General features: G+C 36.8%; 1 protein-coding gene across 3 annotated transcripts; it reads right to left on the minus strand.

Annotated features, from left to right (window-relative positions):
• Positions 1 to 1,528: 1,528 nt before the first annotated feature.
• On the minus strand, positions 1,529 to 18,242 carry LOC143379597 (estradiol 17 beta-dehydrogenase 5-like). Of its 3 annotated transcripts, XM_076832199.1 has the most exons (9): positions 18,159 to 18,242; positions 12,221 to 12,388; positions 11,328 to 11,444; positions 9,447 to 9,524; positions 8,906 to 9,028; positions 6,694 to 6,803; positions 6,115 to 6,280; positions 2,715 to 2,797; positions 1,529 to 1,571 (listed from the first exon to the last, which is right to left on the minus strand). In XM_076832199.1, the coding sequence occupies exons 1-9, from the start codon at positions 18,240 to 18,242 to the stop codon at positions 1,529 to 1,531; spliced, it is 972 nt and encodes a 323-aa protein (XP_076688314.1). The 3 variants fall into 3 exon arrangements, with proteins under 3 accessions (XP_076688314.1, XP_076688316.1, XP_076688315.1); XM_076832201.1 differs by lacking the exon at positions 12,221 to 12,388; XM_076832200.1 differs by lacking the exon at positions 9,447 to 9,524.
• Between the last annotated feature and the right edge of the window lie 5,741 nt (positions 18,243 to 23,983).

Genomic DNA, 23,983 nt, shown 5'->3' on the forward strand with positions numbered 1-23,983 from the left:
GTTGACACTACCCACAGACCAAGACCACACTGTGCAAGGCAGCTTTGGCAATGGTGGACAAAAACACCCTGAAATTGCCTACCATTTGGAATCCCGTTTATCTTCATTGCGTGCTTTTAGTTCATTTACACAATTGACTGTTTATAGATTTTGTATAGTGCTCATTCACCAACTCCAGTGCTTTCTTGATGTTTCCATGGGAGAAATATGTTTCAAAGGTTTTTTTTTTTTGGGGGGGGGGTTCATTATGGTGATATCTGAGTGGAATTCATGATGCCAAATTCATACATGCACATAACGTTTGATCAATTTCAAACTTCAATACCTTCCTTTCCTGTCTATGAGGTTTAAACTAGAGCTTTGCTAGTCCAACATTTTCTCACATTACTCTGTATTCTAAATTTCCAAGTGATTTATGAGATTCCTTTCTATGAATGTATCTTAATTAACAGAAATATTTCCAAACATATTGTAAATAAGGTTGGTTCAGCTTTTCTTCTTGATGCTAATCATGACTCCAGTAATGGCATTGGATAAAGTATACAAAATGTTCTTTTCTGTCTGCAGAATATAATTATCAAAAGAGCATTTGGTGGGAGGAAGACTACCAGAATACAGAAAGGGAATCAAGAGGGAGGGAAAAAGGGAAGGCATTGGGAAGTAACTAAGGAATGAAATCTACTTATTATGCTATTTCTGTGTATGCATATTACACATCAAAACAATAAATCAATCATCTACATATATTCATGTACATATATCACAGTAATTAAAATAACAATAATAGAAGGAAGGTCAGAAGAGTAGAGCAAGCAGATCAAGGGGAGAGAGGAAAACAAGGAAGGGGGAGATATTGAAGTTTGAAATTGATCAAATGTTATATGCATATATTAATTTGGCATCATGAATCCCACTCTTATATATCACTATAATGGACCCCCACCCCCACAAAAAAACTTTGAAAGATATTCTCCTCATTCTCCTTCCTGGCCTGTTCCCCTCTCACATCCTTGACAACCATTTGAAAGGAAAACCTCATTCCCCAGGTTCCAGGGCTCATCCTTGACATGGGTACTTCATCTTATGGACCAAAAGTCATGATCTAAATGCCGTGTTTTCTTGTTACTCCATGGGCTAGAGAAGCACTGACTGGTAAGTTTCAATCGCTACTTCCCTAGAGCCTGAGAACTCCTATCTACTCCCACTCCAGAAAGGTAATAGAATCTCCAAGCCCCTGGTTACATGCCATGTTAATTTTTGCTCAAAATGAATCAATAATAAACTAATCATATATATAACAGAGATACTAAAGGTAAGAAACTTGAGGGAAAAAAACTTTATTTTCAAAAAATTGATAGATATTTAGTGCCTCCTTTACCAAACTGGTGAATTTTGCTATAGCAGAAAGTGAGATGCTAAGAAATATGTATTAACAGAAATGATTTCTCCAATCAGCATCAATTGAGCTGTCTCCCGCATGATTATCAATGTGGGGGATACTAGTAGAAATCATGAAATGGTGTCCATGTTAGTATTCATCATCAAATGGATACTCCGGGTGGTCGTTCATCCTAAAATAAGAAAGAAAAATGTGCAACATAGACTTAGAGACTCCATTTCTACAGGGGTGAAGAAGTCATACCTATGGAGTTCCATTATATTTCCAGAGTGGCTGTAGACTCTGCTGTTCCTCCTTTCATGAACCTAGTTTATTGGCAATGTCTATTCCCCTGCCAAGAACAGAACTCACAGACACCAGAATTCACTTATATTTCTCTCTTTTACTTAGCACTATCAGTCAATCTACCAAAGCAAAGAAATCCTTTCTTCTTCCTTATTGTCAGTGAAGCAGAAACAGATTTGCATCATGTTTATTTACTTACTTTGTGGAGAAGACACTTCCATTTATGCCATGTTTAATGTAAGCACAAGCTCAGATATTGACCAATATAAAAAGTATTTTAGATGTACGGTATATTGCTAGTAATTTCACTAATTTATTCATTATTTGCTCATGGCCCATCACACATGTCATGCTACTAGATTCAGATATGGAAAGAATATTGTTTTTAAGAGAGACCTGCAAATCCCAGGAGCTCACCATTCAAATTTTACAATTTTCCTTTAGAAACAATACAACTGTTGCATCTTGAAATTTTTTATAGCTAGCAAGAATTGCCAGTTGCTTGCTACTGTTCTTCACATTATGTTCCTACTTCGTCTTTCATATATACTAACAAAAAATTAGTAATGATAACAATATACCTGTAACTCTTTAAGAATATGCAATTATGGATTATCTAATCCCCTTTCAAACATCATCATATTTACTTGTATTATGAATCACCATTCCCACAGGCAGAAGAACATATATTCCTTGTTTACCCTCATTTATATTATTTGTCCAGTTTCAGACTCTATAACTATAATGCATCAATAAAGAGTACAAATTTTTAGATGACAATAAATTCTCTTCAATAAGAATGTTTTATCTGCACATTCTTCCCTTGGTTTTTATCTCTTCACAAAACTATTTTTTCCCTCTGCATTGAAATGTCTACATTTTCAAACTCAAAACCAAATGTTCTCCAACAGCCTCAAAGGAAAATTTTTGATAGTGAAATGCCATGTCTGGGTTCTGATAGAAACTGCACTGACAAAGAGGGAAAAACTTGAAAATAAACAAAGGCCACACCTCTGCCAAAGTTACTTACGATGGCCAGGCAATATATCGAAAATTTCTGTTCAGGCCATCTAGGTCTTTCATGTCTTCTGCAGTCAATGTGAAATCAAAAACCTATCGCACAAATAGAAAGTTTTTAGCCTATGTGGACTGCACGTTGCCAATCCTGGAAATCCAATGAAATCAAACTGTTGCAGAAACATTTAAAATATTTAAAAAGGTTCCAGTAATTATTAAAGACATCAAACAAAGCACTCATGGTCAATAAATGTAAGTTGAAAATATAAAAAATTTCCTTTTTGATATGTAATATATAGAAACTGAACCAATAGAGTCAAAGAGAATGTTAAAAAGAAGCAGTAGCAAAATAAAAGTAATGTTATTCCAAGACAAGTGTCAGGTATGTAAAGGACCCAAAAAAATCTAGAGGAAACATTTTGAACTGTGTAAAATAATTCAATAATTTTTAAGGATACAATTGATTTCTGTATTCCATCAATGAACAGTCAAAACTCCAACAAATGATTTTTATTCAACATTTTCAAGTCAGGAATTGTTAAAGTACTAATTATATCCTGTACAAATGGCAAAGGACCTAGCTCAAAGAGAATCACCTGGAGTCAATTTGAGACATTTTAAACATGGAAACAATTTTCACAAATTGCTCACATTCTGAAACAAATGGATACTTAAATCTTTAGTAATTTCCTAAAAAATAGCAAGAGAGCGACTGGGGCTGTGGCTCAGTGGTAGAGCCCCTGCTTCACGTGTCTGAGGCACTGGGATCGATCATCAGCACCACATAAAAATAAATAAATAAAGAGATTGTGTTCATCTACAACTAAAAAAAATGGTGAAAGAATAAAATGTTGATAATTTCACAATAGATGAATTAGATAAATAGGATTCACTGCTTTATTCTTTAAAGTTTTCTGTACATTTGGAAATTCTCAAAAAGGAATATGTTATCTAAAGATTATCATAATTATCACTTCTGTATGAATAAATCTAACAGAACTTATACAAATGCCTTCATAGATCAGCTAAATGCAATATTTTAAAAGACTAGCTAAATTTCTGGACTCGTGTCAAAATCATGGATTAGAATCCTTAATATTTCAAAAGTAATTTATCTCCAAATTTACTGAGAGGTCAATGCAACATCAAGCAAACAAAGACAATCTTTATAGAGACAGATAATGTGATTCTAAATTCTTTATAATAGATTAAATGTTCATTATAATAGATCAAACTAGAATAGCCAAGATATTAAAGAAATGAGAGCTAAGGGAATGCTTTGCAGTGTTTGAGAGACAGACTTATTTTCCAAGATGATTAAGACAATGGGAAGGAGCAAATAAGACAAGTGATGAAAGAAATGTAGTCAGAAATGTAATGCCTATTGCTGGGAAGTTCAGCTAGTTATTTAAACATTATATGTGTATCTGGATCCTTATTTCATATAATGTTTTTTAAAAATACTGCAATTGAATTAAATTTAGAATTAAAGATTGTAACCATTTGTAAAGTAATATAATAGAATAACATTGAGTTCCTGCTGGGCACTGTGGCACATGCCTGTAATCTCAGCAGCTTGGGAGGCTCAGGCAGGAGGATCATGAGTTCAAAGCCAGCCTCAGCAGCTTAGTGAGATTCTAAGTGTTTCAGCAAGACCCTATCCCTAAATAATCTATTAAAAATATCAAAAAGAGCTGGGAATATGTTTAAATTATTAAGGCCCTGGGTTCAATCCCTGGTACCAAAAAAAAAGGAAAGAAAAGGAATAATGTTGAATTCCATTATAAGATAAAACATGACACTCATCAACCACAAAGTCAAGGCATGAATACAACAATAAGAGAAGGAAGTTTGTTCATGAAAATATATCAAAGGGAAAATGAAGGCACAAGCAGAATGTGGGACAATATATTTCAACAAATTCATCTGATTCTGAAAAACAATATCCAAAATATATAAAAATGGTCAATTGTTTGCAAAATTATTTGCCCAATAATTAACAACTCCCAGTTTCCAAAAATATTTCCTATGTGAATTTGCAGCTTCTTTCACTAAGAGGCAGTGTCTATTTCCCCATCTCTCAGGTCTTGCATTGTCTTACAGTGGCCATTAGGACTTGGCAGAAGCAATGATGTGCCCACTCTGAGCATAGGCATGAGGAGGCTCTGCAAGGATCCATTCACTGCCTAGGAACAGTGTTATGTGATGAGGTGAAGTCAGGGTTGTCAACAGGGAGATGTGAAGTTCTATGGAGGGGAGCTCAGACACCCCAGAGAACAGAGCAAGCAGGACTGAAGCAGAGGGAGCACACTGTTCTGCAGATGCATAGGAGAGTTCATTATAGAACAGGAGCAGCCAGTGTAGCTGGAAGACATTCGTGAGTTCAGGCTTAGCCAAAGCAAAGAGTCAAACCAAAGAATCATGAGATAAACAAATGCTCTTTGAACTAACCTCAATATTAAGGGTGGTTTGTTTTGAAATTGCTCTAAGTAATAGTTCAAAAAAAGTACTCCTACTTGAAAATGAAAACATAAACAACCCAGTTAAATGGACAATGCATATACTGATAGTCAAAAAGTGAAAAAACTCAAAGTGAATAAATATATGACTATTAAAATATATTGAGGATTGGGGGAAGTGTAAAATAAAATCATCACATATGAAATAAAAATCACCTGATCTGAATTCCCATTTCAGAAAATAAAAACAAATACAAAGATGCCACTTGCAAGGGTTACACAATTGTTTTAGACAGCTTTTCTCTCTGCTTTGACTCAAGGACCCAACCAGAACAATTGTGGAGGAAGAAAAGTTTATTTGAGGGCTCAGGGTTTCAGAGCTCTTAGTCCATGGGAGACCAGCTTCCTTCCTCAGGGGCGAAGGAGAACACCATGACTCAAGAGTGTGGCAGGGGGAAGCAGCTCACATGGTGATCAGAAGGACATAGATGTCTCCACTTGCCAGATACAAATATGTACACTGTAGCCACACCCCAATACCCACCTCCTCCAGAAACACCTAAAACTATAGTTACCATTCAGTTAATCCCTACAAAGGGATTAATTCACCGATTGGGTTAAGACTCTCACAACCCAGTCATTTCTCTTCTGAACCTTCTTGCGTTGTCTCGCTTGTGAGCTTTTGGGGGACGCCTCACATTCAAACCATAACAACAACACATGGCTAGCAAGTCTGAAAAACAAATCTCTGTGTTTTATCCTATTCTATCCAACTATATTGCCTGTCTCATTGTAGAGTAAGAGAACACACTGTGAAATCACCTGAAATCTTACATGCAGAAGACGAGCTGGTGATATTGACTTTGCCCAAAAACATCCTTATATGTTTCCAAAGAAGCATAATTGTGAAGAATACTGCATAACAACCTAAATGCCCACAGCCCTCCTCTATACCTGAATGTTCTCTTTGATCCTGTTCTCATTGAAACTCTTGGCTAGAACCACAACCCCACGTTGCAGCTGGTAGCGAAGGGCAATCAGGGCTGGGGATCGCTTGTGCTTTTTTGCCAAGGCACCAAGAACTGGGTCATCCAAGAGAACTGGGGAGTTCTGGTCAATCCTAGAAGAAAAGACAGAGATGCTTAAGTGCTGAGGCCAAGTTAGTTAGGAGGTTTCATTTGTTTCTCTTTTTTGGAGGGTGCAAAAAAGAACTCAGGGAGCTTACTGTGGGTTGAATCAAAGGTATTCTACCATTGATCCATATGCCTAATCCTATTTCACCTCCCAAATCATTGGGTTTACAGGAAAGCACCACTAGACCTACTCACAAAACAGCTCTGTTGGGACCACTCCAAATAGGGATCCTCAAATTCAGTCCCTGGAGCAGCAGCATTAGTGTCTTATGGGATTTTCTCAGAAATGCCCCTCTGCCAGAATGAGTTGAGAGTTATATTGTAAAAACTGAGTCTTGTAGGACTGAGTGTAGTTCATAAACAGTAGCATTTTAGGTAAACTCCCTCAAGTTCTCATTACCATCGTTTTTCTCGTTGAGTTCCCAGAGCACTAAAAGCCACCAGAACAATGTCTTTTGATTTGCAGAAGTCCAGCAGTTTCTTCTGATTGTGATAAACATGACATTCTACCTGCAGTGGACAAGATAGAAGGTTTCTGAGTCTAGTAAATGCTAATGTTAATATGAAAGGAAAATTTCAAAAAAAAAAAAAGCTAACTTAAAAAAAATGGAAACCTGGACTTCTAATTGTGCCAGAAATCAAAGATTTGGTCAAAGACTCATGAGGACATGTTTGAAAGACATTTGACAGATATTCTGCATGTGACATTGGATAAATTTGTTCATCAAAACCAATAAAACCAGATTCCAGAACTCAGGTAGCTTAGAATAATTCCCCCTAACCATCATCTCTAAGACCAAGATCCAGTTAGAACCAGTCAGTGTAGGACAAAGTGACACTGACTGGAAAATCCCCTTCTAAGGGGCAAGAACATGCACAATGGAGATTTGGAAATCTGAGGTAACCCCACTATCAGTTAACAGGCAAGGGGTGAAACTAGGTGGGACTCTGAAATCTTCCATGTGACTCCCAATAAAACTGGCAAGGAGGATGGGCATTACATCCCTCTCCTCTCTGTGAAGACTCGCTCTCATCTTTGAGAGTTTCGTCTTTTACCTTTTCTTACTCTAATAAATCCATTCTTGCAACACTGAGCCATATGTTTAAAATTTTTCTACTGTAATGCAAACCCAATAATGAGGACTCCACTGCCAAGGTCTTGAGTTGTCATAAGGAATTCAAATCCAACTCCTAACTGACAGAAAATGGAAATCTAAAAACAAGTTAACTAATACGATAAGTTTTAAAACAAAATCCTAGTTGAATTCTATGTGAAAAGAACTTAAGAAACATGACAGAAAACAACAACAAAAAAAACCATGTAAACCAAAGTTGCATTCTGGAAAAGGGAAGAACTATAAAAGATATTTCAGAAAATCAACGGGAAATTTGAATGCAGAAATTTGCATTTAGATGATGTGAGAGACTTACTATTAACTTTAGATATCATAATGAAAATGTGCTAGGTGAGAGATCCACTTCATTCCTAGGAGATATTCTCTGAAGTTTCTAAAAATGAATAGCCTAGTGTATAATTGACCTTGAAGAGATTTAGATATTACACATAAGTATGCTGATAAACCCACAGAAATCAACATTTTACACTGAACTCATAGTCAAAAATATTAGATAAAAATTTAAAAAATAAATTTAAAATTTATTTTAAAAATAAAAATAAAATTTAAAAAATAAAAAGTGTCATGTTTTCACTTTTTATGGTTGTTTAAAAAATTTCATGATTAAAAAATTGGGGTAAAATTAATACTAAAATTATTTTCTATTTTTTAACATTGATATTAGAAATTTATACTGATCAATCAACTTACATGAAATTTGTGAATTTTATATGGTCTGTTTTCCAACCAGAGATCAATAATCCATGACTGAAAGTTGTAAAATAATAAGTGAGAGGACAGAAACATGTACAGAATATATGTGATGGCACAGTTGATTTGATATCAGAAAACATGGAAGAAAACAGGTAAGAATGGCTCAGGCATGATGTCAACTATATATTCTAAATGCTAATGTTAATATGAAAATAGATTTCATCCACTTCAGTACCATCATTAATAAGTTAATTCCTCCCAGGCCTTTAACTTTCACAAGCTCTGATTTACTTTTGCTGTATATATGCCTCCGGATTCATGAACCTAAATAAGAAATAACAAGGACTCAGGCACCCAACATCCACACACAGCCTGTTCACTGATCTCCTAGGTTCCCTCTTTTCTTCCTCAATGCCCATTCCTATGTACTAACCTTCTTTCCTACACACAGTGCTCCCCACAGCACATCACCCATCCAGGATCTGGTCATGCTTCATTGCTCAAAGACAAGCTCACCTTGCCCCTGAAGTCAGATAAACAACCACCCTCCTTGATCACCTGATTCTTCCATAACCTGGACACTAAGCTCTTCCCCTCATTTTCACTAAGGATTCACCCAGCACAGGTACAATTGAGAATCCCCCACACCTTCCAAGATAGTGGCACTAAATCTAGACTCTTCTGTTCAACAAACGTGAATGAACAGAAGGACAGGACCAATGGACAGTGATACAGAAACAAGGAAGTGTTATAAGAGATGGCAGTGAGGCTCAAGGCTCTCACCTGGTTGCAAACAGGCTTATACTTGAGGCCTGGTTTATTCAGGATCATCTCCAGCTGCCTGCGGTTAAAGTTGGACACCCCGATGGATCTGGCCAATCCTGCATCCTTGCACTTCTCCATGGCCTTGGGAGGAAGGAATTGGGAAGAGGCATATGTACAATGGACTATATCACTATGAAGGCAATACAGAACTGTTAAGAGGAGCACTGTCCAGGAATGACAATAAAGCTGATGAATTGATTGTGAAGAGGAGAAAAATGGTAAAGATTGTATGGGAAGGTGTTGAGAGCCAGTAAGGAATTCCTGTGTCCTCTTCAGGGCATCAGACATGACTGCATATGGACGCAGGAGGGTCATGTTCTCATTGTCATCAGTCCTCCTCCTCTATTTCTTTCTGTTACATTCCAGGAATGTGTTCCTCCCCACCACCCTACCAAAAATTCCCTTTTAAACATAATGATTTCTAGATCCATAATTACAGAAGCTGGCATGAACTGTCACCTTCTTGCCTTCCTGTGAGATCACTCCTTCAGGCACTCACCTCCCATGTGGCACAGAGATCCACTGAGTCATATATTGTTTTTCCATTTTCATCTTTTGGGTAAAGCTCTTCCCCTGGCTGAAATAGAAGTGATCATAACAGTGACTTTGCTGAATCCATATGTCCACATACAGTAATGCTGCTAGGTATATCCAGGGGGAGGGACACTAACCCTTCTTGAAATAAGTAAAGCATTGTCAGAGTCCAGCACCAACAGGGGGTCTCAGGAGACGAACTGATGGTGAGGAGTCCGCGAAAGTGGGGGTGGAGAAACAACACAGACACCAAAGTGAAGGTGCTGAATCCCAATCTTTACTTGTGAAGTTGATCATATATACTTTTCATTTTGGCAGGCTCATAGTACTTTGTGGTTACAAAACAGGAATCATTATTCAAAGAAACAAAATATTACATAGCTACAATTAGAATAGAAGAATGTATCTTGGCTTATACATAAGCAAGCATTTTTCCTTTCAGTACGCGTTTTGCTTTGAGCTGTTTCTCTTTAGTTAACTTTTAATAATAGTTAGAAATGTCCCGACTATTGGCCTATACCTTGACTATTCTTTCTTGACTTACTGACTGGAACTGGTGCCATGGTTACAAGTGGTTAGCTTGTTTTTAATTTTAATCAAACAAGAGTGAAAGCACAAACCATTGTGCACAGGAACAAGAACAAGTTGCCCAGTACCAAGCATTAATCTGTTTTCTTAAAATTAATTCTTCTTCTCTAGATATTAATTTAATTTCTCAAAAACTTGCTTGACAGGAATACAGGGAGTTTTCATTAGACATTAATAATTTACGTTCCACAGCTGAATCATTGCATTTAGAGCAGCAGGAGTCCATTCTTTAGAAGTAGTTGCATTAATTGGGAAAGTCATGTTTTTTCCTTCATACTTAATGGTCATATGAGAAGTCACAACTATACTTATTAAAGGAATACAAAACAAACCAGCCCATTCCCAGAAACACACTGTGCTCCTCCAGAGGATGGATGTCTTGTGCTATTCACCTCAGTAGGGCTTTGCCATTGCCTGAGTCAGGGGAGGGGTGCAGCAAAGCATCACTCTATATTCATCTATTTATAAAGTGTTTACATGCGAATGTGTAAGGAATACCTTTCAGTGCTTAGCTTCCTATATTCTTCTCTTACATCAAATTATCTATATGCTCAATTTAACATACATCTATGTATATCTATATTACATCATAACCCACTTGAATCAAATGTATGAAATATGATATGTCAAGAGCTTTGTAATGTTTTGAACAACCAATAAAAAATGATAATTACATATATATACTTATATTTATAATTCTATATGATTTTCTTAATCACCTAATGAGGACTCGTAGTTGGCTCAAGTTACATTTCCTGACCCTATATTTTGTCCTGGGGAAAAGTCTTTCACTGGGAAATTCAGAGGATGCATGGGCTTGATCTTCAGCAATAATGGATTTCAGTGATGGCACAAGATAAACAGTTTCTTTATCTACCTGAACACATGTGGGTGTAAGTAAGTGTACCAAAGATCGTCAATCAAGTTTCAATTCAAGATTTGATGTTGGAAGATAGAGAGACCCTCTCTAATATTAATGACCATGGTATTTGAACTGCCCCAAAGTCATATGAACCACCAGTACAAAAGGCTGAGACCAAAACTAAGCAAACCTCCATATCTAGACATAATGAATGAATTAATTGAGAAGTCTCTGAAGATTACATCTAATCATGAATTTAGACATAATTCAGACTTTCTATAATTCATATAAATTATTTACATAATTTTATAATTGAAGCTAAATTCAACCATCCATGGTAATAATAGTCATGCTGATGGCTGAAATTAAATAGGTTTGATGATGTAAATTGCCTACCTTCATTGCAGTCGGGATATGAATAAGGTAGAGATCAACATAGTCAAAATGAAGTTTCTTCAATGATCTTTTCAAACAAGATTGGACCAGCTCTGGCCTATGAAAAGTGGACCATAGCTACAGAGATTAAAGAAAGGAAACATAGTTTGGATATTTGTTTAACTCCATATTAAGATATTGATTTGTCAATTGCTTGGAAGCTTGAGATCACAAGAATGATATCTCTTTAAGTTTTTGGTTCCATTAATCTGACCAGTTCATGTGAACTGGATTATATTTTCGGTTTTTATTTGTAAAATGTTTGAACTATGGAAGGAATTAATCAAGAGATATAATTTTTAGCAAACAATAACATATTTAATATCTGAATAGTGATTCATAGAGATTGCAAAGCTGTTGTTAGTGTATCTCATCCATTTATTTCATTAGATAAGAATAAATATTTTTTGTTTACAGAAGTGAAAGAAACACATTTTGAATATTTAATATGTGCAAGACACAAATCAAGATACTTTAGCTGGATCTTCTTTTGTACCCATGGAACTGTCCTACATTGTTCTTTGATAATGACAGATGTAAAAGTAGATATTCAGAATGATAAGAAATTTTACAAAATCACCAAGGAGATAATGAATCCAGAATCTGGTCATAACTCTATCTCATTCTACAAACAATACAAAGTCATAGAGCTGAAGGGAGAATCAGAAAAGTAAAAAACTTTAAAGTTATACATTTGTAGACTGTGAACAGGAATTTATAATACATCTCTGGATACTGGATCTTATATGTGAATAAACATTGTAAAAATAATCACATTCCCACAACTGATCACCTAACATAATTTCACTTCTTTACATCATATTGCAGTAATTTTTACACTGTATACACAATACCTTGGAAGTATAGAATATGTCTTCTCTCTTCACAGTGCCATCTGCAATCTTGCTTCTAATGGCCAGTCCTACCTCCTCTTCTACTTGGTATGCATAAGCACAATCAATATGGCGGAACCCAGCTTCTATTGCTATTTTGGTGGCCTCTGTGGTCTTACTCTTAGAAACCTAGAGCAATAACCAGAAGGTTTTTTTTTTTGAGAATCATACTATAAGAAATAACTCACCATGAGAAAAGTGAACAGTTCATTAGATTGGAAGAAATTTTAAATTCCACTGTTGTCTTCAGACTACTTAATAATGTGATAAGGCGATGGTACCCTGAACTTTGAGGGCCCACTTTTCTCCTATTTAAAACATGACTAAGTAGCCAAAAGAGCAATTCTGAATGTCATGAGCAGAAGCAGTGTTCTCACAAAAGCCAACTTTGCCCATGCATGCCTTGGGTTAGTTCAGTATTTGGAGTAATGACCCCAAACCAATTTTGTCTGTTTTTCCTAGTTAATTACAGGAGTCTGGCATCCAGGAAGCGTCTTCAGACACAGAAATCCTAATCCAGTGGCATCACAGGACCCCAGGAGCAACTCAAGTTCACTGAGTTTCTGGAAGGACTCAGAAGACACAGCATACAGGAATAATCATGTTATAATTTATGTGATGAAGTCACTAAGTACAGTTAATGCAGGTGAATAGTTCATGGAATGACTATAGAAGAAATACTGTGCAGGATTCTATAAATCTTCTCCCAAAGATGAAACACAGAATATACTAAATTCCCCCTATGGTGAATTTTGAAACCACATGGGAAATATTTGTGCAAGAAAAGCTATTGAGATAATTTTCTAAGGTTTTTCAGTGGGACTGATTAAATTGACACCCTATGCTAGGACACAACACAATTCCAGTCTCCTAGAGAAAGATAGATATATCATTCTAAAAAGGGGGGAATAGTAAAATGCCAATTCCCTGAGTGTCCATTTTTGTTCCCCAAATCCTGGCCAATTATGAAATAATGAGAGCAAGCCTGGCCCTGTACATCCAGATGTGTATTATCTTTTTTTTCAGTACCAGGGATTGAACTCAGGGACATTTGACCACTGACCCACATCCCCGCCCCTTTTTGTATTTTATTTAAAGACAGGATATTACTGCATTGCTTAGTGGCTTGCTGAGTTGTTAAGCCTGGCTTTCAACTCACAATCTTCCTGTCTCAGCCTTCTGCCACACTGGGATTACAGGCATGTGCCACTGTGCTCAGCCCAATAAATATTATCTTAAAGGACCCTGACTTTCTCTTATGTACATTGGAAATGAGGGCAAGATTATGTTACCTGTGAAAAGATTCTTTTTCCATGTATTCCTGGAGAGTGGTTCCTTGGCATGTTGTTCCCATAAGCAAATAAAGTAAGATAGTGCTGAGGATGTTACTGCTTCTGCAGCCTAACATACAATACTGCTCTGTTGAACCTCTTGAAAGGGAGAAAATCCTTGCAACCCACATTGGAGGTAAGTCATTAATTTCAAGAGTATATAAAGATCAAAAATTTACACACCAAAAAACCAAACAGCCCAATCAACAAAGTGGTAAAGGAACACAATAGACACTTCTCAAAGGAAAAGACGCAAAAAGTCAACAAGTACATGAAAAATGTTCAACATCTCTAGAAATTAGAGAAATGCAAATTATTACAACAGTTAGATCTCACTTCACTATTGTCAGAATGGCAATTATCAAGAATACAAGTCACACTAAATGTTGGTGATGATGTGGAGGAATGGCACACACACACATTGCCAGTGAGACTGCAAATTGGTGCAACCCCTCTGGAAAACAGTATGGAGATTCCTCCCTCAAAAAACTAGAATGGAACAACCATTTGACCCAATTATACCACTTTTAGTAATATATTTAGAGGAGTTAAAAATCAGCATACTACAGTGATGCAGTCACGTCAATTTTTAAAAAAAAATTTAACTTGTTTTAATTAGTTATACATGTCAGTAAATGCATTTATGCACTTTGATATACATAGATGGGATATAATTTCTCATTTTTCTGAATGTAAATGTTGCAGAATCATATTGGTCATATATATATATATATATGAGAGAGAGAGAGAGAGAGAGAGAGAGAGAGAGAGAGAGAAATAATGTCTGTTTCATCCTACTATCTTTCCTATCCCCACATTCCCTCTTCTTCACTCCCATCACTTCCCTCCAGCTAATCTAAAGTAATGCTATTCTTCCCTAGTCCCACCCCCAACTTATTGTGCAGAAGATGGAAAGATCTCTCATGCTCCTGGATAGGCAGAATTAATATTGTCAAAATGGCCATATTACAAAAAGCATTATACAGATTTAATGCAATTTCAATTAAAATCCCAATGACATTCTTCATAGAATTTAAAAAAACAATCATGAAATTTATTTAGAAGATAAGGGACCCAGAATAGCTAAAGGAATTCTTAGCAAGAAAAGTGAAGCAGGAGGCATCAAACTACCAGACCTTAAACTATACTACAGAGCTATAGTAACAAAGATGGCATGGTTTTGGGCACCAAAATAGATTTGTAGTAAAGAATAGAGGACACAGAGACAAACCCACATAAATACAGTTATCTCATACTAGACAAGAGTGCCAAAAACATTCACTGGAGAAAAGATAGCCTCTTCAACAAATGGCACTGGCAAAACTGGAAATCCATATGTAGCAAAATGAAATGAAACTTCTATTTCTCACCCTGCACAAAAATCAACTCAAAATGGATCAAAGACTTGACTTAAGCACTGAAACAGAGACCTTGAGCCTAATAGAAGAAAAAATGGGCCCAAATCTTCACCAAATTGCCTAGGATTTGACTTCCTTAACAAGACTTCTAAACCACAAGAAGTAAAATCAAGAATTAATAAATGGGATGTATTCAAATTAAAAGGCTTCTTCTCAGCAAAGGAAACATTTAATAATGTGAGGAGAGAGCCTACAGATTGGGAGAAAATCTTTACCACATGCACCTCCAATAAAGCATTGATCTCTAGAATATATACAGAACTAAAAAAAAAACATAACACCAAATAAAAAAATAACCCAATCAATAAGTGGGCTAAGGAACTGAACAGACGCTTCACCGAAGAAGAAATACAATTGATCAACAAATGTATAAAAAAGTGTTCAACATCTCTAGCAATTAGAGAAATACAAATCAAAACTACTCTGAGATTTCAGCTCACTCCTATCAGAATGGCAATCATTAAGAATACAGGCAACAATAAATGTTGGCAAGGATGTGGTGGAATAGGCACACTCATACATTGCTGGTGGACTGCAAATTGATGCAACCACTATGGAAAGCAGTATGGAGATTCCTCAGAAAGTCAGGAATGGAACCACCATTAACCCAGCTATCCCACTCCTTGGTTTATATCTAAAGGACTTAAAATCAGCATGCTATAGTAATGCAGCCACAACAATGTTTATAGAAGCTCAATTCACAATAGCTAGACTATGGAACCAACCTAGGTGTCCCTCAATAGATAAATGGATAAAGAAAATGTGGTATATATATTGAATGAAATATTGCTCAGCTTTCAAAAATAGCAAAATTATGGCATTTGCCAGTAAATGGTTGGAGTTGGAGAATATCATACTAAGCGAAATAAACCAATCCCACAAAACCAAAGGCCTAATGTTTTCTCTAATGTGCATATGCTAATTCACATCAATGTTTATAGCAGCTTAATTCACAATAGCTGAACTATGCAAACAACCTAGGTGCCCTTCATCAGATGAATGGAGAAAGAAAATGTGGTCTACATACACAGTAGAATATTACTCAGCCATAAAAAATGAATTGATGACATTTTTCAGTAACTGGATGCATCTGAAAACTATCATGCTAAGTGAAATATGCCAGTCCTAGAAAACCAAATATCAAATGTTCTGTTTATATCCAGAACATTTGTGTTTGTCTGTATGCAAATACAAAAACTGGGAAAGGGAAGGGAAAGAATCAAAGTTCAGAAAACTAGAGAAGAGGAATGAAGGGAAACAAGGAGTGATATGGATGGGAAAGGCAGTGGAATGGATCTGACTTAACTTTTACACCTTCATTTATAAATAGACCACTGTGAATCCCCAAATCATGTGCATCCAAACGATTGGTTTTCAAATTAATATAAGGTCTACTCCATGTTTGCATCCATATGTCAAAAAACACTATATTGTCATGTAAAAATAAAATCAAAATATAAAAAAAATTAGGATGAAACCCCTCTGTTTGTGGTAACTGGGATAGAACTGATGGTGTGTGGAAAGGATGGGTGTCACTCACCCAGCCAGTGATCACAGGACAAAACATCATGAGGAGGAGGGAGCCCTTCTTGGCAAAGCAGTGTGAGGGAGGCAGGTGCTGTGGTTCAGCCGGTCACTACTGGACCCTCCCCAGAGGCATTTCTCAATAAGGACTGATGCCTGAAAGCACTCTCCACATATTTTCTCTGGTCTTTGGCAACCATTTCCACTTCTCTGTCACAACTGGACTACCAACATGACTGCAGAATACATAAATAAATTCAATCTTCATACCCTTTAGGGATAGCCAGTTTCCTTGTGTGTTATTAAAAAAAATATGAAAAAACAGATGCCAGCCAAGGGAAAGTTGATGACAGGCTCAGGAACAAAGAGAAATATGCTGTGTTAACTCTGGCATACAACGGAATCTCTGTATGACAGAACTAAACACTGGCTGGAAAAAAATGTATACTCTTATGATACAGAGTTACAAATAAGGAATTCTACTCATTTTATAAGGGATTAGTCACATAAACATCAGCCCTTAAAGCTGACTCACTCTCTATTGTGGAAGATGTAATAAGAGTGACGTCGACAATTATTGTATGGTCTACAAAATTTGCTTGGCTTAAAAGTTCATTTTTTAAAGATTATAAAGGCAGAACAAACACAATGTTTTATGTTTTAAAATTTTTGGAAGCTTTCTTTTTCCAGGAGATCAAGATAATGCCAACCTAGGTTTTACTGGCCTCTGCTGATTCTAGCCCAGAGTTTCTTTGGGATAAGGACACTTGGAGTAGGACTGAAGCCCTAGTGTCCCCTTCATGACACTTTTCCCTACAGATTTTCACAAATCCTGTCATAAGACTTCATACTTGCTCACTGGATACTTCCTTAAGTCTTGCAGAAGAAAAATTTTTAAATTCAAACTTTAGGAAAACTAGTTTCTTGCCACATAATTAAGTTGTCAGAGTATGATAATGGAATACAAGATTCTTTCCAGGATAGTGAACATAGCTCACAGGGTCATCTGTCAATATAATACACAAAACCAATGATGATTTATTGACAAATACCCTTCTTAGGTCACCATTTGACTTATCAGGTTGTTATAGTATACATTCGGGTAAATTTCCCACAGTTGAGAACACAAAAAATTCTCCTCTGCCAATGTGCAGCACTTTCTGAGAGATGCTGAAGCCTTCCTCAGAGTGGAGAGGAAGTTATCCCCATCATTTATTCTATGTTTTTCATCTCAAGTACATTTTGCTACACAGATGTCTGTGGCTCTTGCCCTTCTTGGGAGGAAAATATATTTCCTGAGGTATAGAAATAAAGAGAGAAACCATTCACAGTGCAAACAGAGTGCTGACATTCATCTTTTCTACCAAGTTGGTCAATAGACTGAAATGGGGGGTGGAGGCTTAGAGTGGTCAGAACACTCAGTAGGTAACCACACCATCATGCAATGATGTAGAGCAATGTCTGAAAACTGTCCTCCCTGTTTATGGAATAGCTCTCACCTGGAGAAACAGGACCACCTGAGCCCCCCAGAGTCACATAGGAAGCAAGTACCTTGACAACCCAGATTGTATTCCATTCATCCTATGTCTACTCTTTTGAACCCTCAACCCAACCTCCTACTGTTACCTCTTGAGGTTTATAGGTGCCAAAGCCCAGTCCAGGAATGAAGTGACCATCATTGAGCTGCACATACTGATGTTTGGAATTCATTGCCTGTGACTCCTCAGCCTGGGTAGATTCTGCTTCTTTCTTCTGCCTTCACAGGGCAATAAATAACTGGAATTCACAGCTCCAACTGCTTGTCTAATGGTTATCCAATTCTACTTACTGTCTAATGTTTAGACAATATTTTATAGGAAGAGCGAGTTTAAAGCAATATTCCCTATGTGAGAAAAGAATTCAAAGCAGTTCACTTATTCCATATGGAAAAAAATATGTAAATTACTACACAGTGGAAAAAAATGTTAGTTTTTACTGAATTTTCTCCATATTTTATCAAGAGTTAATATATAAGATTAGATAATCATTGACCATTTGTTAAGCTAGAAACCTCAGATTCCTGTGTTTTGCATTTTTTTCTTGATTTTGTTTTTGTTTATTTTTTTCCTTATTTTTCTAATTTTGGAGGGAAGGTACCTGGGATTAAACTCAGGGGCACTTGACCACTGAGCCACATCCCCAGCCCTATTTTGTATTTTATCTAGAAACAGGGTCTCACTGAGTTGCTTAGCAACTTGCTTTTGCTGAGGCTGATTTTGAACTCACGATCCTTCTCCCTCAGCCTCTCACCTCTTCTTGACCATACAGTATTAGAAGTATCATACACTATGCCCACAAACATAAGGAATTTTTAAATCAGGATTATGGACCATGTTTTGAAATCTCAGAAATATAATCATATACAAAAATCAACAGAAGTTAGTTAGCCTTTTTTATTTTCCCATGGGTAAAATGCTTTCCACAGTTTGACTACCAAGTCCCAAGAGATGCACTCCTGACAAGTGTGCAGGACAAACTGCACTCATTTGACATTCTGCTCAGGGGAAGCCAAAAAAATTACAGCCACAGAAAGTCAGTTTGCAATAGGCAACAAGAGGCTAAAGGTTATTACAGTTTTCATCTGTTAGATAATTCCTGGAGAAAAATATCAATAAGTAGGATGCTAAATGAAGGCATTTTGTAAAATTTATGACCTTGCTTAACATGGTTCATAAAAGGTAAAAAATGGAAAAATCTTAAATTATTATGGATTTTGGAATAGTTGTGAAAACATGGATGCACTGATGAAATGGAATATTTGAAGCAAAAAAAGAGTCAGACATGAACATTTATCAATAAAAAAATTCCTCTATTACATAGAGGAATAAGAGCTCAGTTTAAAGGGGGCTTATTATAATAACGATATAATAAATCCATAAAGTATGCATAATAGAAAAGGAAAGAATACAAACTGTAAGTAGTCACTTCTTCTGCATAGTGAGACTAGGATTGATCTCCTTCCTGGTTTTTAATCACTTAAACCTTTTTGTCATTCTTAAAATTGGAAAAAGCATTTGCTAATATGAAATAAAAAGCCCCACCCCTTATACAAATCCTCTTTAATTGTGGTTTTGATTTTTTTAAGATGAGCCCTTTGTCAGTCACACATTATTGAATAAAATGAACTATCTCACCCCCCTCCCCAAACACACACAGAGCAAATTAAAATGACTGTTGAGCACTTTTCAAAATCTGACTGTCAATAATAGCATCAAATTTAAACTTGAAAAAGTTATCCTTTTAACTTTGTCATTGCCAATATATTTTCTGGATGTTCTTTCGTTGCATTTTAATGAAAATGTTCACTGCTGATGGATGTGCAGTTCTGAGAAGTGTGCACTCAAAATGGTGATATGCCCGTTGCCAGTGAAGCAAAAGTGACTCCCCTGTAGGAACAGATTTCACAAGACACAACACAGGCCAAGGTCTTTCTGAAAAGTAGGACTTTGAGTGATTGGAAAATCTTCTGCAGTCCCTTCAATTAATGTTTTACTTTTTTTTTTTTTTTGTAATCTGAGAAATGTGTTTACTAACCAAAGGAAAAGTTCTGACCCTGAAAATTAAATAGAAAGGAATTTCGTGGCAGACAACCAGCCCTATAAACTCTCTCTCAGGCTGCTTTTGTCAGTGACACAAACCTCACTGAGAACCCCCAGGCTTCACTACTGTTTTTACATTTACTACTAAAATTCTGCCTAGTCCCTCCCATGGTCTAGAAACATGGATTCTTGTGTATCCTGATTTTACCTGAGTTCCATTTCCTGGACCTTGTCTCCATCTCTGTTCTAAGTTTGGAATGTTTGTTTGTACTGATCCTGGACTCCAGCTAGTGAACTTGGACATGATAGCAAGTGCCCAAGACTATATCTGGATGTCCCGGACACAGGGCATAAAACCTTTGCTCTGCATCAACCACACCTCACTAGTTAAAACCTCACCAAACTTCCATGGTTAAAGCTCTTCATTATAGGGTCTTGGATTCTATTGATAATTTGAAGTCCAATTTAAATCACAGAAATGATGAAATCATGGGATTATACAAAGAACAAAAAATCAAGGCCATCTGTAAGCATTCATATCAAATAAGGAGTTTGTATTAATCCATAAAAATCTTACAGATTCTCAAATGATAAACTCTAAAGAGAACTTATGTGTCTAAATATATCCAAACAATCCTCCACTGGGAGAAGTTTAACTCTATCCTGGGACAAACCATTGTGTTATTAAATCTGAGATATTCCTATATTATCTACATAAATTTGTATCCATAAATTCAGGTAAGATGTAGGACCAGCTCTTTTTTTTTTGTTATAGGGTGTTATATTGATACTATTGCAATTTTGATACTGTTTGGCAAATATTAGAAAAATCGGCCATCCCAAATATTAGAGTTAAGACCTTGGGTAGCTCCTCTGGTCACTAGTCCGTTTCTACTGAGACACAGTCTTCCCAAATTTTCTGATCCCTTGCAGTTGGCCTGCTGTGCACATCCATGAAGATCAGCCCAGCTACTTAACAAGGGCTCCAATTGGAAAACAGATGGCTCCTACCTTGAGATTTCAATGTCTAATTTGGAATATAGAAAAACAAAATATCAAAAAAGGTTTATCACAATTTGCTTGAAATAGTAAGAACAGGGTCATGTTCTAACTCTTTTGAAGAAATACCGGATAATAAGGAGACTCTTATTCTACAACCCATGGAAATTTTCTGTCAGAAACTTAAATATCCAATAATAAAAAATATTAAATTTTGAAGGCTTATTACCCTAAGTGAGAACCATGCTGTGACATTATATAGATCAATAACAAAAAAGGTAAAAGGTGCCTTTAATGTTTCATAAAGTACTGAGTATTTGATATTGAAAAATGCTAGTTTCAGATGCATTCAGTTGTATAAAACAGAAAATTCAACTCAACTTGGTCTAAAATTGGAGGAAATTGATGCCGGTTACTAATTTGGGGCAAGTAACACTTAGTTTCCTAATCATTCTCTTAGGAATATTGATATCATACACATGTATTTTAAGAAAATACAGAACTAGGTTATTTATTTGAGATATTTCTGCTTTGTGATCTCTATCACAAATATCTATATCATAAAGCCTAGAAAATCCAAACATCCTTCTCAGATACCAAGTGTAAACCACATCCCCAAAAATATGATCCTTTAAAGCTGCTGTCATTGTGACTATAGTAACTTAATCCACTTCTTGGTATACTCCTTCATTCTCTTAATTTAAATCGATCCAAGATATGTTGATGCCACTCTCATTCATCATAGACACAACTGGAGTTTCCAGTTTTTTAGCATTTTCAACTCCTAAGCGTTTCCACATACAACTAGACTGAACTTGAGTTAACTCAGATGAAATCTTAACTTTAACCTCTCCATGCTAAGAAGGCCTCTTGCTCTGTGGCTTCTACCACATCTCCAAGCATCAAATTTCTAATCCGACAGAGCTGCAGTGTCTCTTCTTTCCTCTGTGAAGTTCCCATAGAAGTTGATGTATTCACATTGCATTGAATAACAGAGTAAATGAAAGCTGGTCAGACTCCTCTCACTCTGCATTTCTCCTGTAATACCTGACTTGCTACTGGGTGAGTCCTGTGATTTTCCCCTATTGGTCTATCCCTGTACCAACTATCATGGAGAAACCTGTCTATAATGAGAACTAACCATTCTACTTGTGCTTACATGAACCCATTCTTTTAGAACTGAATATCCAACCAAAAGACTCATTTGTGTTGTACTACTTAAATTCATTTGGTCTGTAATAGGATTTAATATATTGCAAGGTTTTAAGAATGTGCCAAGCAGGTCAACATCTAGGCAATCTAAAAAAAAATCATTGCTTTTTCATTATGACTTCAGTAACCAAGATGGTTGTCTCCCCAATATCCTTTTCCCTGCAAATTATTTCGTTGAGTCACTTATGCTTATTCATTTGGCATTAGCATGTGGTCACTATGGAAAAGGGCCTGTGACCCAGTCCTAGTTAATGCCACATGAAAAATCCTTCTGGAGCTTCTCAGTAATTATCTCTCTGTTCTAAGTGGTTTATTATTACAAAGAAGTGGCTCCTCCTCCTACACTGGATATTGAGCTGCTCTGCTGGGTGGTCTGCTGTCAATCTGAGCACCCAGAAGGGTGCAGATGGTAGTGTCTCTAGACTCACAGGGAAAAGATCCACTGTGGGAAGCCATTCTCACACGTGATTGGGTACCTCCCTGATTGGGTGTGAGGCGTTCCGGCCAGCTGTGTCAGAACTTATCTCCACCCTCTTTAGGTGTGAGAGTCCATCCGTGTGGGGATGTGACTGACCATTGACTCTGAGACCAATCACTGACCCTGACCTTGGAATGCTGTCCCCCTTGACCTTCATTGGATGGAATTTTTCCCTGAATTTCTTGTTCCCCAATAAAAGGCCACTCTCAGGCGTGCTCTCCCCTCTCTCCTGCTAGTCTCTTGTGTAAACCTCGCTACCCCACCAGGTGGCTTGAGGCAGGAGCCAGGAAGGGCCGTCTCTGAACTGGGCAAGAAAAAGGTAAATTGAGTTATGTGTCTTTATTTTTTGATCTCACTAGTTAACTTCTATGCGTAGGACCTCTAGTATGAAGCTAGCGTGCTGGTTGTGCAGCAGAATCCACAACTTATTTTCTCTGGGCTTTTTGTCTATGACATTTAAGCCAAAACGAAATAATTTATGAGTTTTCTTTGCCTTGATGTAGCCAAACAAAAGCAACCACCAGAGATAACAAGTTTCTCCTTGAAATTCCCGTCTTCACTGCATTTTGCCCACGTGCAAGGGCATTCAGAATCTCTGACAACTTCTCAAAGCCTCTGGGGAGCATAAGCCCCATGGATTTCTCAGGGCTGACCATGAAATGTGCAGAAGCTGTTGCAAAGTCACAAAGGGCCTCATTTTCTCCCCCACTCTTCTAGAATCATGTTGGTTTCCCATGCACTGAGAAAGACCACTGGTGGTTATTTTAATTACTTTCATTTTAAAATTAATAAAAATGAAAGTTCTTCTGTTTTCTGATACACTAAGGTTTTTGTGGCAGACATTTTCTAAGATACATAAAAACGGTACCTAAAAAAAGTGGTATCATTTTTATGTGCCTTAGAATTTATTTTCTGTATATTCCTGTGCCATGAAATCTGGTATTTGCTGGACTATGAGTAATAACCTGCCTCTCTGATCTGCTGAGGCATGCCATCTCATTTTAGCAACTATCTTAGAGGTTAAGCTGCCTGTCTGGCCAGGAGGATGAAGCAAGGTGTTTTTGAGATGACAAGCACAGTCTTGCTACTAGGTGTCTTCCAAAGGTTGTGACCAGATAAGCTGCAGTGACTTTCAGTACACTAACTTTCCTTTGGGGAAAGAAATTGACAGCTCTGTCGACACC

Source organism: Callospermophilus lateralis, chromosome 13, assembly GCF_048772815.1.
Source record: "Callospermophilus lateralis isolate mCalLat2 chromosome 13, mCalLat2.hap1, whole genome shotgun sequence".
NCBI lineage: Eukaryota > Metazoa > Chordata > Mammalia > Rodentia > Sciuridae > Callospermophilus > Callospermophilus lateralis.

Bases quoted from the DNA above. Each gene is read 5' to 3' on its own strand.
- LOC143379597 (XM_076832199.1), bottom strand. From the start codon at position 18,242: ATGAATTCCAAACATCAGTATGTGCAGCTCAATGATGGTCACTTCATT. The intron at 6,281-6,693 runs GTAATGAGAACT...CTTTTCTTCTAG, and splicing joins ACTCAACGAGAAAAACGATG to GATTGACCAGAACTCCCCAG. The intron at 2,798-6,114 runs GTATAGAGGAGG...TTTGTGCGATAG, and splicing joins GGATCAAAGAGAACATTCAG to GTTTTTGATTTCACATTGAC.